General features: G+C 38.4%; 1 protein-coding gene across 6 annotated transcripts in view; it reads right to left on the bottom strand.

Moving 5' to 3' along the window:
• RUFY3 (RUN and FYVE domain containing 3) overlaps positions 1 to 15,623 on the bottom strand; it is an 83,851-nt gene that overhangs the window by 34,714 nt on the left and 33,514 nt on the right. For all 6 annotated transcript variants that reach the window (XM_030877805.2, XM_030877814.2, XM_060299440.1 and 3 more), the window contains 3 exons: positions 2,000 to 2,173; positions 1,242 to 1,359; positions 294 to 395 (listed from right to left, as the gene is read on the bottom strand). In XM_030877805.2, the coding sequence (XP_030733665.1) occupies positions 294 to 395; positions 1,242 to 1,359; positions 2,000 to 2,173 (394 nt within the window). The remainder of the gene's footprint in view (positions 1 to 293; positions 396 to 1,241; positions 1,360 to 1,999; positions 2,174 to 15,623) is intronic.

Raw genomic sequence — 15,623 nt, 5'->3', positions numbered from 1 at the left:
AGTGAGCCTGGGTATATGCTAAGGTGTCAAAAGCCTTCCCTGTTAAGTTTTGACCTGTCCTGCAAAGGACCATACATATGCCACAGAGACAGTGTGAACACACTTAATATAAAAACATCTGTTCTTGCGTATGTGTGTGTGTGATGTGGGAGAAGGTATTAGCTGAGCTACGTGAAATTGTCGTGAATCGAATGTTTCTGACCCCCCAAAATGATAAATTTATATGCTTCAGCCTCATATGATATAGAACATGGGGAGAAAAAGAAGGAAGCTCAACGAGAAGATCTTCATACCTGAGAAGTTCCTTTTTATTGATCAGAGCTTTCATATACTCTGAAAGTTTCTTTTGCATCAATGCCAAACGAAGCCAGGCTCTTCCTCTGCCTACTGGTGTCCTACAAAAACACAGAAACCAACTAAAAGTAGCAGAGCTAGAGGCCACAGTGGGACAGGTCCATTTACTCCCGCTAACGGGCCCCCCCGTTATATATATATATATAAGGTATAAGGTGCACAGGACGTGCCCCTCACAGCCTCTCCCACCACACTCCTGTGGGAGGACTTCTGTGTGGGCCAGTGGGAGCCAGGGGTGTGTTTGGGACAAATGCTCTCGTGAGGAATTAATTACTGAATGAGACTATGATTTGAAGACAAGACCTCTGGAAGGCCAAAGTGAAAATGCTCCATCAGACTAGTTTTGGTGAATCCTCATAAATTTAGTGTGGATCATGTAAGGACCCGAATAACAATAATCAGGACACAGGCCACTTAGACCTCTACTTGATTACAATTAGACCAATCTAATTTGGGAAGGTGATTACCACTCTTTTTCAAGTCCCAAGGAGGTTCCGGGTGTCAGATCCTGAGGCTCACTTGACAACTGTTTTAATCTTGGTTCTCATCAAACACATTGTTTGTCTTAAGTCCAACACGCCACCTCCCTAGATCTAACTTCTTGAGACTCACTAGCTGATACCCACAAGTGTTTTTAAAAAAAAGAGAACATTTGGTATTTTAACATGAAGACAACCTTTCTTAGATTAAGAATAATTATCCCTCACACTTCTCATTATTCTACGCTACCAGTTCTCTCGTAACATCACTTATTCATAACAGCATTTTGCATTCTGGACTGTTATGAAATAAATTATTATGATCACCGTTGTCTTTAGTCTCATTCCTAAAGGAGGTAGTTAAGAAGAATGTTTTCCCTGACACACAGAATTGAACCTTAAACTTACTTAAGTCCTGGAAGGTCTTTAACACTTGCTGTTATCTCTGCAGCTTCTGGAACAAGCTTTTCTACCAGTTCTAGAGGCCCCCAGAAGGATTTATTTTGTCCAAGAAAAGTTTTCTTAGCTAAGGCGATAAAAACAAAGCAATATTTTAACATTTTTCACAACATAAACACACTCTCAACACACACATACCCTCTCCCATCTATTCAGTGCGCTTTTCCGGGAATTAATCCCAGGTTATCAGACAGTTCTAAAATTATTCATGCTTTCATAATAGATAACATTTCATAAAAATCAAAAATCCCCTACTTTCCAAGACTCGGTCCTTCCTCTTTCAGGAAGAATTTATGGACTAGCTGTATAATAACGATAAAATATTTTAACAATATCATGCTTAAAGCCGTGTGGTATTAGTGAAGAAAACAGTCCAGGGGAAAAGAATATGTAATCCAAGAACAGGTTATCAAAGATTGGAGCAGGAGGAGGAAAAGAAGCCAAGGTGAACAAGACCAGGTCCTGTCCTCAAAAGCTCACAGTTGGGCTTCCCTGGGCTTCCCAGAGCCATGGCCACTGGGCCTGCGCAACCGGAGCCTGTGCTCCGCAGCAGGAGAGGCCAAAACAGTGAGAGCCCCGCGTACCGCAAAAAAAAACAAAAGAAAAAGACTCTTATTCTTTGGCTCCACCAGGAATGCTTCTCTTCTGGAGCATGTATTGCTAGGAAACAGGTGTGTGCACATTTGTATTTGGAGACCATGGTCTACCTTTCAAGCCGTGTTTCAGGCAGTGCTCCATCACCACAAAGAACTGCTGGAGAGGTGCGTAGTCAGAGTCCAGAGTTCTCCCTAGGTTCAGAGCAGATTCAATCAAGCCCTTGATACTCAGCTTGGCCATGTTCATCAGGTTCATGCGTTCGTTAGCCATGAGATAATTAGGATCTGCAGCCAAAGGAGAAAAGGATGAAGCCTGGTTACTGGAAATAGCGCATTAAAATATTCAGTATAAGTTCACTGTGTTGACATTTGCATTGATGGCACAAAAGCAATAGCGGGTAAGACTGTTGGTGTCTTGGCAAGAATCAAGGCCTTGGCACCAAATTATACTATTAGTTGTTGTATTCTTCCCCACCATGTGCTTTCCTTTTTTTTTTTTTAAAAAAGATGCCAGTCTCCCTTAGGAATATTCTTGGTGAAACAGTAAAAAATGTATTTATTTTATAAAATTTTGAGCCTTGAGTACAGTCTTTTAATATTCTCACCACTGCCTCTGTTACCAGCCTAACTTGGGTCCGTCACAACTCAGTACTGCACAGTCTTCACACTGGGCTGCTTCCACCCTTGCCCTGCCTCACCCATTCTCTACAGCTTGTGAAGCGCTCTAAAAAATAAAGCTGGGCTTCCCTGGTGGCGCAGTGGTTGAGAGTCCGCCTGCCGATGCGGGGGACGCGGGTTCGTGCCCTGTCCGGGAAGATCCCACATGCCGCGGAGCGGCTGGGACCGTGAGCCATGGCCGCTGAGCCTGCGCGTCCGGAGCCTGTGCTCTGCAACGGGAGAGGCCACAACAGTGAGAGGCCCACGTACCGCAAAAAAAATAAAATAAAATAAAAAAATAAAGCCAATGTAGAGAAAAAGGACAAAGCGTTTAAACTTCGTTCCAAATACGCTATGTGCATTATTAGTATTTATACTAGTTAGCATTATTATTCAAACTATGCATTACTAAATGACTAAAAATAATTAACATTATTAGTATAATGAAGTATTAGAACTTAATCAACTCCCCGATTTTTTAAGACTTAACATAGAGCACGTGGCTCTCATTAACCAAATAAACTCCCTGAGGAAAGGGACTAAGTACCACATTTTACCTGACATCCTCCCAAAAGTTAAATGTGTTAAATTTCTATACGAATTGAAAAAGGCCTAGAGATCTATGAAATATTTTACCTTTTTTAGGAGGACTAAAAGTAGTACTAATAAAAGCCATGCTCCCATAATAGAAACAAGCTACAGCGCAAAGCAGAGATTATTTCATTCAAATTGTCCCAAGCAATTTTCTTCACACAGTGTTTTCATTTAGATATGCATTCACAGTTAAATGAAGCAGAATCAAATAGGCAAATTCTAAGCTCATCTTCTCCATTAAGTTTAAGGACTTGTAGGTTTACAGTGCCCACTATACAAATCTTGGTTTGTTGTAGTGTTCTCTGAGGTAATAATTTTAGAGGATACTTTATTAGGAAAGTCAGAATTGGTGTATGTTGCCACGAATTCTCTCTTGCACACCAACAAATGTTTTAGGGCCATGCCTCAAATCTGGCTCTCTCTGTTCATTGTAGGTCAACTTGACAAGAATGGAATAAACCCACAAGGGACATTGAAATACACAAAAAACTACCCCCTGACAAACTGCCATGAAGAACAACTTTATCAGATATTAATTTCCAACATTATTATCAGCATTTATGTGCACTGTACTGTTTCCGACCTATAATCCCTGGGAGAAAGGAATAGGGCAGGGGTGTGTGGGTATGCATGAATGTTTGTGGAGAGCTCCTGGATTCTCCATTTAACATAAGAAAATGTGGCTGAAGTTGGATTAACTGGCAGTCCATAAGGTACCACTCCCTCTGCCTTAAGTCTGTTGACCAATAATTCAGGGAGCTAATAACAAAATTAAGCAATGCTCCTAGTCAAAGTAAATAATCTAATTCCAACCTAGTGAGAACTAGTCACGTGGGAGAGCTGGATCTGGAATATGTACAAAACACGATGCTTTGAGGCATTTTTCCAGAAGTGGTGGTACCAACTCTTCTACATTGCCTCATCTCGTTCTTGTAATCAGTAGCAGAAATGTTTAGGACATCTGGTCAGTGGCTGGGATGCATTAAACTACAGAAAGATGAACTACTGCCTAGGGAAATTAAATTCCTGATACCTTAGACTCCATTAGTATGGTGCTATAACCTATTTGAACTAACCTGCATCAAACATAAACAACCCACCCATTCTTTAGAAAATATTACTCTCAGTCTTGGCATTACTAATATTTTGGGTCAGATAATTCTTTTTGTGGGGGGCTGTTCTGTGAATTAAATTTAGCAGCAACCCATGCCTTTACCCACTAGATGTCAGTAGCACGCTCTAGTCATGATAACCCCAAATATCTCCAGATATCGCCATAAGTCCCCTGAAAGACATCTCTTACCTGTGGAGAACTACTACCCTAAACAAATGAAAGAAAGTCAAACAAAATTCAGGGTAATTTGACAACTAGACATAAGAGCTCAAAAGAATTTATTGCTCATTATTAATTGTTTAATTCATGCAAAAGTTCAATGATTATTTAATGCTTACTATTATCAAAGTGGTGCGGCACGGCCAAAAAAAAAAAATATTTTGTGGAACTAATGTATGCTGTTTGTTTGGCTGGGGTTTTTTGGGCGCACCATGCGGCTTGCGGGATGTTAGCTGCCTGCCTAGGGATTGACCCATGCCCCCTGCAGAGGAAGTGTGGAGTCCTAACCACTGGACTGCCAGGGAATTCCCTGTATGCTGTTAAAAAGGGAAGGGCTGCAGTGACCAAAAGAGAGCATGGGGGGACTTCTAAGGGGCAGGTAAAGTTCTCCTTTTGATGCGGTGTTAGTTTTGTGAAATTGGTGAGTATGTGAAAATTCATTGAGCTGAGTACTTATAATATGTGATCTTTTTTTATATATTTTACACTTTTAACTATAAAAAGCTTTAAAAAGTTCTGTTTTATTATATAGACCAGAAAATTATTTTAAAGTGCATGACTTTTACAGTGTTGTCTGTCATACTTTTTCTATGAGAAAAATAATTAAAATTGCAATTATTCACAATGCTAACATTTAACACTATTTTTCCAAAAGTGAACTTTTGTTCATTCATTCATTCATTCATTTTTTTCAATAAATATTGAACATCTACTTGGTGTTAGATACTGTATTTAATGCTGGGAATCCAGAGATAGAAGACCTAGTCCTCGACATTCAAGTGCTTATTATTTATCAAACTTGGGTTATACAGATGTCTGGAGAACAAAACAGGGCAGCTTACAGAGAATACTTGAAACTTCAGGATAAACATTATCATCTTCAACAAAGATTAATTTTATTTCAGGACAAATAAATTAAAATGTTTTTATGTTAAGCCATATATATGCATTCTATGGAATCAAATGTAAATTTATATATATTTTTAAGGCTAAGATAGTAGATATGAAAGTAATGTAGGATTTCATGCAAGCTGCGAGTCTGATACAATTTCCTCTGCCATTGGATGTATTCTGAGGGAAAGTTTAAGAAGTGTCCATTACCCATGGCTATTACTTAACATTATACTGAGGGTGGAAGACCAGTGCAATTAGAGAAGATAAAGAAATTGGAGACATATAAACTGTAAAAGTGTGGATCATATATTACTGCTCTCATACAGTCTGATTTTACACCCAGAAAAAATCAAAGTAAACTAAAATTTTTACAAAAACATAATAATTCATAGAGGTAGCAGAATACAAAATTAATATATAGAAATAACTAGGTGCCAAATACAGAGGATGAGACTTTTGAGTTCAATCTTAAAGGACAAAGAGAAATTAGTCAGGCCAGGAAGGGTTAGGAGTAGAGCTGTGAAGGGAGTAGGATGGAAGGACAGCTTGGGTAAAGGAACAGAAATATGAAAGAACATGGCATACTAAGGAAAACCAAGAAAATGCCGTAAGTTTATGATACACGTGAGTAAGGGTTGTGAGATAAGACAAGGGAAATAGGTAAGGGAGAGATTGCTAAGGACCTTGTTTAAGGAATATAGATTTTACCTTAAAGTCAGTAAAGATTTTGATGTGAGGCGTAATGTCACTGATTTGAATTTTAGAGAAGCCATTCTAGCAATCTTGTGGAAGATGGATCGAAAAGGAATAAAATCTCAAAGCTGGGGAGCAAGTAAGGGTTTACCACAAAAACTGAGGAGGAAAATTATAATATGGGATGGAATTGGAGCAGTGTGTGCTTGTGGAGAAGACGGAGTTAGCTCTGAGAGATGTTCTAGGGGTAGAATGTTAGGATTTCAGGACTTGATCACCAGCTGGATTGAGGGAAGAAGGAAATAGAATGGAGAGCAACTTCTGTGTTTCTAGTTTTGGTGATTATTTGATTGTTTCTACATTTGGACGGTGGTACAAATCACCTTGGTGGGAAACATAGTAGGAGCAGTGGACTAAAGAAACCATGTTGAAATGACTGTAGTTATAATAAACCATATTGGTTTTCAAAGTCCTTTTAGGAGCGTATGGGTCTTCATTACACCTCTTCAAGGCTGCTAATTTCCATATGAGGAAATTCTAACAAACTTTACAGAGTCATGTGGTTCATCTAGTCAATAGTGATGACAAAAATGGACCCAAAGTCACATAGCTAAGAGCGACAGTGAGTCACACTGTTCTGCAAACCAATCTAACCAAGACCCTATTTTATCTCCTTACAGTGCAGTGACTAAGGTTCATACCGAGAAATATTGAAATGTTTTATGAATAATTGAAGGAAAAGTAACTTATCTTTAACATTATGTTAATATTAAGTATGTTACATCATACCCAATTCTTGGTAAAGTGGGAATAATTCATAGGTAGCACAACAGTTACTTTTATCTTAATGTGAAACAAAACAGTTGTCCTACAGAAATTTCCCAATGATACCTAAAAGCATTAATATGAGATTTAAAATGACCGACTAACAGAAAGATATTGAAAGGAAAGCTTACTTGATGTTCAGAATGACTGAAGACCAATGACTCCTAAATAAATCTACTTTGAACTTTTGCTGTAATAGTTCTTAGAGTATAAAATTAAGCATAAAATGAGTTGTCTGTGATAGTGAAAGAAATCACTGAAAGTACTAAAAAGATCTTTAATAAAACACCATTTAACTAGTCTGATGACACTTATTTGTACAAAATAATTATGAACTTTTACTCAATCCTCATTTAAAAATAATAAAGTCTTAAGACCCTTAGATTATCTATATATGTATCTATATCTGTATTTATCTATTCTCCTTAATGTCATTTCAGATATCACATAAGCTTCTACTCAAGAATAATGAAGAGGAAATTCACTTAAACAATATTTTCTCTGGGTTGAAATCTGTTAAAGGAGTTAATCAAGAAAATTTAATCACTAATTTATTTATCCTGATTGCTACCTTTCCTTAGTAATAGCATAATCAAAGATATACTTTGCTAAAATTAAGCCTTATCATCAGAAAGATTATATCCACCCACTACTCAATCTGTTTGATATGAATCATCTATGCTAATTAGCTTATTATATGATGCCAGGCAAGGAATCTTACTTCTTTGGGGCCTCAATTTCCTCACTGTAAACGTACTTATTCAGTAATTTTTTTTTATAAAGACATCACACACCCGCACCAATCATAATGACTAATTGCAGCACTAATTCTCAAGCAGGGGGCACATTAATATGCCTGGAATGGGGTGAAACAACATGGCTTGGAAAACCCCACCAACCACTCTGATACCAAATGAACTAGATCCTTGCCACTCCAAGTGTGGTCCTGGAACATCAACATTGGCATCACCTGGAAGCTTTTAGAAATGGGAAAACTTGGGCTCCAATGGTACTACTGAATCAGATTCTGGACAGAACCTAAAGCAATTTGTATGTGCATTAAAGTTAGTGAAGCACTGACCTAGCTCTTCTAGCTCTAGCATGTCATAATTCCATGATTTCACAGATGGCTTCCTCAAGGCCAACCAATAAATACATTTATCAGTAGAAAGCTCCCAGGAGAAAGGAATAATAAAGATCGCAGCAGGAATCAACAGCAAATAACACTATCGAGAGAAACCAGTAAAACCCAAAGTTGGCTCTCTGGAAAGATCAACAACATTGACAAATATTTAGCTATAATGACGAAGAGAAAAAGAGAAAAGACTCAAATTACTAAAATCAGAAACGAAGAGGAGACATCACTATTGACCTTACAGAAACAAAAAGGATTATAAGGGAATACTATGGGCAACTGTATGCCAACATATTAGGCAACCTAGATGAAACAATTTCTAAGGACAATTTCTAAGACAGATAAACTACCTAAACTGACTCAAGAAGAAATAGAAAATCTGAATAGAACTATAAAAAGTAAAGATACTAAATTCATAATAAAAAACACACCCCATAAAGAGGCCAAAACCAGATGGCTTCACTACTGAAGTTTACCAAACATTTAAAGAATTACTACCAGTTCTTCACAATTCCAAAAAACAGAGGAAGAGGAAACACTTCCCAACACATTGTATGAGACCAACATTATCTGAGACCAAAATCAGACAAAGACATCATAAGAAAACTACAGATTAGTATCTCTTATTAATATAGATGCAAAGCCCTCAACAAAATACTTGCAAACCAACTCTAGCAACATACAAAAAGGATTATACAGTATGACCAAATGGTTTCTTAGATGACACCAAAAGCAAAAACAACAGAAAAAATAAACTGGACTACACTAAAATTAAAAACATTTGCACTTCAAAGGACATCATTCAGGGAAAAAAAAGACAGCCCATAGAATGGGAGGAAAAAATATAAATCAGATCCAGTATCCAGAATATGTAGAGAACTCTTATAATTCAACAATGAAAGACAAATACAGCAAGTCCCCTACATACGAACCTTCAAGTTGAGAACTTTCAAAGATGCAAACGTGCATTCCCATGTCCAATCATGTAAGTTAGCTCAGACGTCTGTAAGATTACTGTACTGTAAGATTAAAAATGTTTTCCTTATTTTTTGTGTTTGTTTTTTTATGTATTAATGTGAGAAAAGTATTATAAGCCTATTACAGTACAGTACTATATATCTGACTGTGTTAGTTGGACACCTAGGCTAACTTTGTTGGACTTAATGAACAAATTGTACTTACAAGCACGCTCTCAGAATGGAACTCGTTTGTAGGTAGGGGACTTACTATTACCCAGTAAAAAAGAATGAGCAAAGGATTTCAATAGACATTTCTCCAAAGAAATACAAATGGCAGGACTTCCCTGCTGGCACAGTGGTGAAGAATCTGCCTTCCAATGCAGGGTACACAGGTTCAAGCCCTGGTCTAGGAAGATCCCACATGCTGCGGAGCAGCTAAGCCCGTGCACCACAACTACTGAGCCTGCGCACCACAACTACTGCAGCCCATGCGCCTAGAGCCCATGCTCCGCAACAAGAGAAGCCACCGCAATGAGAAGCCCCTGCACCACAACAAAAAGTAGCCCCCGCTCGCCGCAACTAGAGAAAGCCTGAGAGCAGCAACAAAGACCCAACGCAGCCAAAAATATAAATTAAAAAAAATATATTGATAATTATTCAAGTTGGGTGATGGAAACGTTAGGGTTTCTTATGCTACTCTCTCTACTTTACGTACTTGAAAAATCTCATAATTAAAAATAAAAAAGAGAGGAGCTTCCCTGGTGGCGCAGTGGTTGAGAGTCCTCCTGCTGATGCAGGGGACATGGGTTCGTGCCTCAGTCCAGGAAGATCCCACATGCCGCGGAGCGGCTGGGCCCGTGAGCCATGGCCACTGAGCCTGTGCGTCCGGAGCAGCGGGAGAGGCCACAACAGTGAGAGGCCCGCGAACCAAAAAAAAAAAAAAAAAAAAGAAAAAAGAGGTTCTGCTTTCTCTTGCTTCAGAACAAGGTTTAACTGCTAGCCTCCAATAAGAGTCTAGTGCTGCTTTCTTCCCTGAACATTACCAATATTCCCGTTTTGATTGGCATTAGCATTGAAATGAGCAAGCTTATTTGGTTATTTAAATTCCAAAACCATTGTCTATGTACTCTTACTTATTCTTTGTCAGGTATTGTGGAACAATAAGAAATCAATCAATTTCTCTATTTATCTAAGCCCTCACTTCCTAACACAGAGCTCCTAAAACCTAGTAATTCCCCAAGTGATAAGGGCATCTTTTGTTATATTTGGTTCTTGTTTCTAGTTCTGAAATAGCTCCAGAGTTAAAGGTATTATAAAAGGAGCATCTTTGTTATTTATAACAAGTCCCTTTCAAACACAGAGTTTATGCTAATGAGGTGAATTTTAGAAAGCCCCTAAGGATGGGAAGGCTGGTTGCCAAGGGGAACCAGTGGTGTGATAAGAGGGTTGGAACTTTCAGCCATTCCCTCCCCCACCTCCAAACCCAGAGAGGGGAGACAGGCTGGAGAAAGAGCTCAAACATCAAAGACTACGATTTACTCAATGATGCCTACATAATGAGGCCTGCATAAAAATCCTCAAGAAAAGTGTTCAGAGAGCTTGTGGTTAGTGAACACATCGAGCTGCTGGGAGGGTGATGTGCCCAGACAGAGTCTGGAAGTTTCATGCTCCTTCCCACATACTTTGCCCTATGCTTCTCTTCCATCTGGCTGTTCTTGAGTTGTGTACCTTTATAATATACCTGTACTTTAGCAAGTAAACTCTTTCCTTGAGCTGTGTGAGCCAGTCTAGCAAATTATAAAACTTAAGGAGGGGTCACAGAAACCTCTGATATATAGCTGGTTGGTAAGAAGGACAGGTGACAGCCTAGACTTGTGATTGGCATCTAAAGTGAGGGGGCATCTTGTGGAGTCTGTGTTAACCCCAAGTAGACAGTGTCAGAATTGAACTGGTGTTGGAGAACTGGTGGGTGTGGGAAAACTTCCCCACACATTTAGTGTCAGAAATGTTGTGAGCAATAGAGGAAAACACTTTTCTTTCAGGTATCCATTTCTCTAATCTTTAAAAAATGTCCGTTTCTAATTCCAGCTTGCCCAAGAGTTCCTAAGAAACCACACTTTCTTCTTCTTCACTGCCCTCCCATATCATAATACAATCAATTTTAGTTTGGGAAAGTTTCCCAAACATCTTCAAGTACCTTTACCTGAAGAATTCTGCACCACAGAAGAATACCCAGATTTCTGGGAACATCTAGAAGTTGGGACAATAGTCAGTCTTCTCTGTTTTGATGCAACATAAGAAACTTAGGTGATAAGTACAAATTCAGGAATTCCTTACTCTGCTCAATTTACTCCATAGAAATAAGTTAAATATTAGGGGGCAACACAGTGATCTAGCATAGTTAGATCTCTGATCTAGAAGAGTTAGAGCTGTCTCTCTCATATTCCCTGGGTGATATTGGAGAAATTACAAATTTCTTTATATCTAACCTGTAAGATACTGAGACAGACAATCCTCCATGGACTTCTTGTGCTACTACATGTCTTTATGGGTTGTATCAAGACTGAAAGGCTCTCAATGCTCTTTGACCCAGGCCATTTCTCAGGGTTCTTTATGCAACTGATCATCTTAAGAGAGGAGGCTTTCCTACTGCTTCCTATAAAAACAACGGTTCCCCAAACTGTGTTCCTCAGCTGCAACACTGAACCACAACGTGTGTAGCATTTTTCTAAGCAATACAGTGTCTCCCAGGTGCAACTCTGGTGCAAGAGGAACTGACACAAATGTGTTGATGCTCAGACTGCTTGCAGTGTCATGAGAAATAAAGTCTTTTGTCATGTCCTTCACCAGTATCCAAGAAATAGGCTAATTTTTTAGTTTGTAAGTAGAGTAAACCCCAACCTTGACAAAATATAGGAATAATCTCTACCCTTAACTCCTTGGAATATTGTACACTTGTGCTCCAAATGAGACAACACCAAAAGTAATATAGTTAAAAGCATGATAAATTCCAGTATAGGATTTGAGGCAGACCCTAAATATGAAATTCACAGAAAACATGGAAGAAAGTATTCCAAATGGGGAGAATGGGTATGTGAAGTGAGGTGAAGGAAATAAGAATGGTGTGGGGAGTTCTTCCTGGGGAGAACTGGAAAACAGGAAAGGTAAAGTCAAATGACAGGTCTCTAAAACTAGACCTGCATGTCCAGGAAGCAGGCAATGGGAACCAATGTAGGTTTTGAGCAGGGAAGTCACATGATTAGAACTTTGTTTCAGGATGATTAGTCTGAAAGGTTTATGCAAAGAGAATCTGAAGAAGTTGGGGGAGAGGATCAAAATGGCTTCACTTGAAGAACTGGACCTGTTAAGGATACAGAGGAGTCGAGAATAACCTAAAGTTTTTGCCCTGTGAGCCTCGAATACTGTGCTGAAAATGGAAATGAAAAAAACTGAATAACTGTTTTGGAAGTAAGGGGTAAAATCAGCTTGGCTTTGGATACAATAAAGGATACAATGATGTAGAAGCATTTGAAACATAATTTTCATCACATAGTTGTAAATACAAACTAAAGTTTGGGTTGGGATAATCACTAGCCAAGGGATAATAGTACCAATGATTCGAAATAAGATGTTTCCATCAGAGGAGATGGTTTAAAGAGAAATAGACGGATGCAAGGTAACTGGCCTTTAAAGGGTGCCAACAGTTATAGTCTAGGAACAGAACACAACACACTGGCATTGCTGGAAGAGCTCTTTTGCTTATATCTTGGTAGCTAGAGCTGAAATGGATATACACCAGAGAGGCACTACGGGATACTGGACTATCTTTCAAATTAAAGGTCACAACCCCTTAGTCGGGTATAAAAATCGATTTAGTATGTCCTACAGTGTAAGATTATACGTTGTTTCATGAAACTTTTGTTCTAGATATTTAGAAATAAATGATGTGTGTATGGAATTTTGATGAAAAAGTATTTTTGAGAGCCAACTAGGTTTGAACTTTGGTATAGTGGTTAACAGCACAAGCTCTGGAGCTAGTCTGTTGGACTTTGAACTCTACTTGAACTCTTCCCCTGGCTGTGTAACCCTAGGCAAGTTCCTTTTCTCTTTTCTTTCATTTTTTTTTGCACTTATTATTTTGAGACAATTATAGATTCACATACAGTTGTAAGAAATAGAGAGATATTGTGTACCCTTAACCTAGTTCCCCCAAAGGTAACATCTTGAAAAACTAGAGTAACTTATCACAACCAGGATATGACACTGAACTGTATCACAAGGATCCCTCACTTTGACCTTTTACAGCCCACAAGCACTTCCCTCCTGTCTCCTACCCCCTTATAACCAATAGCGACTACTAATCTGTTTTCCATTTCTGCAGTGCTGTCATTTCAAGAATGTTATATAAATGGAATCATACAGTATGTAACTTTTAAAATTGGCTTTTTTTCACTCAGCATAGCTCATGAGGGATCCATCTAGGTTATCAATAGTTCGTTCCTTTTTATTGCTGAGTGGTAATCCACTGGGGAAGTTTCTTAACTCTGTAGACCTTACTTCCTTCATCCATAAGATAATGATAGGGTTTTGAAGATTAAACAAGTTCATGTATGTTAATCATTTAGAAATGCTTGGGATGTACTAAGAATAAAAAATTGTGGGACTTCCCTGGTGGCACAGTGGTTAAGAATCTGCCTGCCAATTTAGGGGACACAGGTCGAGCCCTGGTCTGGGAAGATCCCACATGCCGCAGAGCAACTAAGCCCGTGTGCCACAGCTACTGAGCCTGCGCTCTAGAGCCCATGAGCCTAGAGCCCATGCTCTGCAATAAGAAAAGCCACAGCAATGAGCAGCCTGTGCACTGTGACGAAGAGTAGCCCCTGCTCGCCACAGCTAGAGAAAGCCCACGCACAACAACAAAGGCCCAACACAGCCAAAAATAAATAAAAACAATTTTTTTAAAAAGAATAAAAAATTGTTAGCTATCAAAATTATTATGGTCCTCCATAAGTAAGTTTAAAATTTTTATTTAATTTAAAACAAACCTTCATTGAATGTCTATGTGATACAGTGCTAGATGCTAAGAAAATTTCTTAGATATGTTCCTTCCATTTTTCAGAACGGTGGACATCAAGTCTCAACTCACAAAATATATCAAGGAACCAGTAAGCCATCTTGATGAGGTATTATTTCATACAAGTTATATTATTTCCCTAATTCAAGTAATGTCCCAGCCACTCCAATGCTCAGAGAGATGAGTAATCTGGGCAACTGCAAGTTCACATAATCGGTTTAAAAGGTTTGTAGTAAGTACAGATAGGAATTCAATATTTATTGAGAAGCTAAAGGTAGTAAACCATGTGCTTTTATTATTTCATTTAATCTTCATAATTTTCTAGTGAGTTTCAAAACTTTTAGACCTAAATTAATAGCATATAATGAGATGAGATGTGAGATAATTGATCAATGTTGTAAGCATGATACGATTCCACCCTAAGAAGACATTTCATATTCTACCAGACAGGAGTTACAGACACATTGACTGTAAAACCAACCATCACTGTAAGAAATCAGTTCACCAGAAAAACCTTCAATCTTGCCAAAATCAAAACAAAATAAAAGAAAAACCAAACCCCAAAGCTAACAGTTCAAATCTGTGACCTCCTAGAGTTTGTTATTTTAAAAAGCAGATTTTCAGGAGGCTGGAAGCCAGTGTTAACACATTTCCTATTAAAAAGCTACCTCTTATGACACAACCATAACAACAGATAAGAAACAGAATTAAAACAGCTCAGCAGTGAAGGTCTCCTGACAAGATCTGAGCCTACATACATCAGCAGCTTTCTCCGGTTCGGACTGCAGGCTCCTCCCCAGACCCTGAGCTGCTCTGGGTATTACATGTGGATAATACTCCATAACTCATGTTCATTCTTGTTACAAGTACTCATTTACAAAAACTCTAAGTTATGTAAACAGTAAAATTCTAGCATTTCATATAACTGAAATGAGAAGAAATGTAGAAAATTGTATAAAAAAGACAAGGATGAAATGACTCAAAAAAAGTTAACAAGTAAAAGCCATTTTCCTTCCCCCTTCCTTCCCCTTCTGACTTTATTTTTTTAAGCTATATTCCAGAAAGACTTTTCTGTAAGTAAGTTCTTGGCCAACATTACCATATACCACTTTACTGGTAATTTACTAAGATCATCAAAGTAACACAATTTACATCTTCTTACATGCACCCCTATGTTCATAGCAGCACTATTTACAATAGCCAAGACATGGAAACAACCTAAATGTCCATCAACAGATGAATGGATAAAGAAGATGTGGCACATATATACAATGGAATACTATTCAGCCATAAAAATGAACAAAATAATGCCATTTGCAGCAACATGGATGTAACTAGAGATTATCATACTAAGTGAAGTAAGTCAGAGAGAGAAAGACAAATACCATATGATATCACTTATATGTGTAATCTAAAATATGACACAAATGAACTTGTCTATGAAACAGAAACAGAATCAGGGACATAGAGAGCAGTCTGGTGTTTGCCAATGGGAAGGGGGTGTGGGGAGGAATGAACTGGGAGTTTGGGATTAGCGAATGCAAATGGGTATATATAGAATGGATAAACAA

Source organism: Globicephala melas, chromosome 5, assembly GCF_963455315.2.
Source record: "Globicephala melas chromosome 5, mGloMel1.2, whole genome shotgun sequence".
NCBI lineage: Eukaryota > Metazoa > Chordata > Mammalia > Artiodactyla > Delphinidae > Globicephala > Globicephala melas.
The sequence above is the reverse complement of the archived record's forward strand: the minus strand, read 5'-3'. Positions and strand labels throughout refer to the sequence as shown.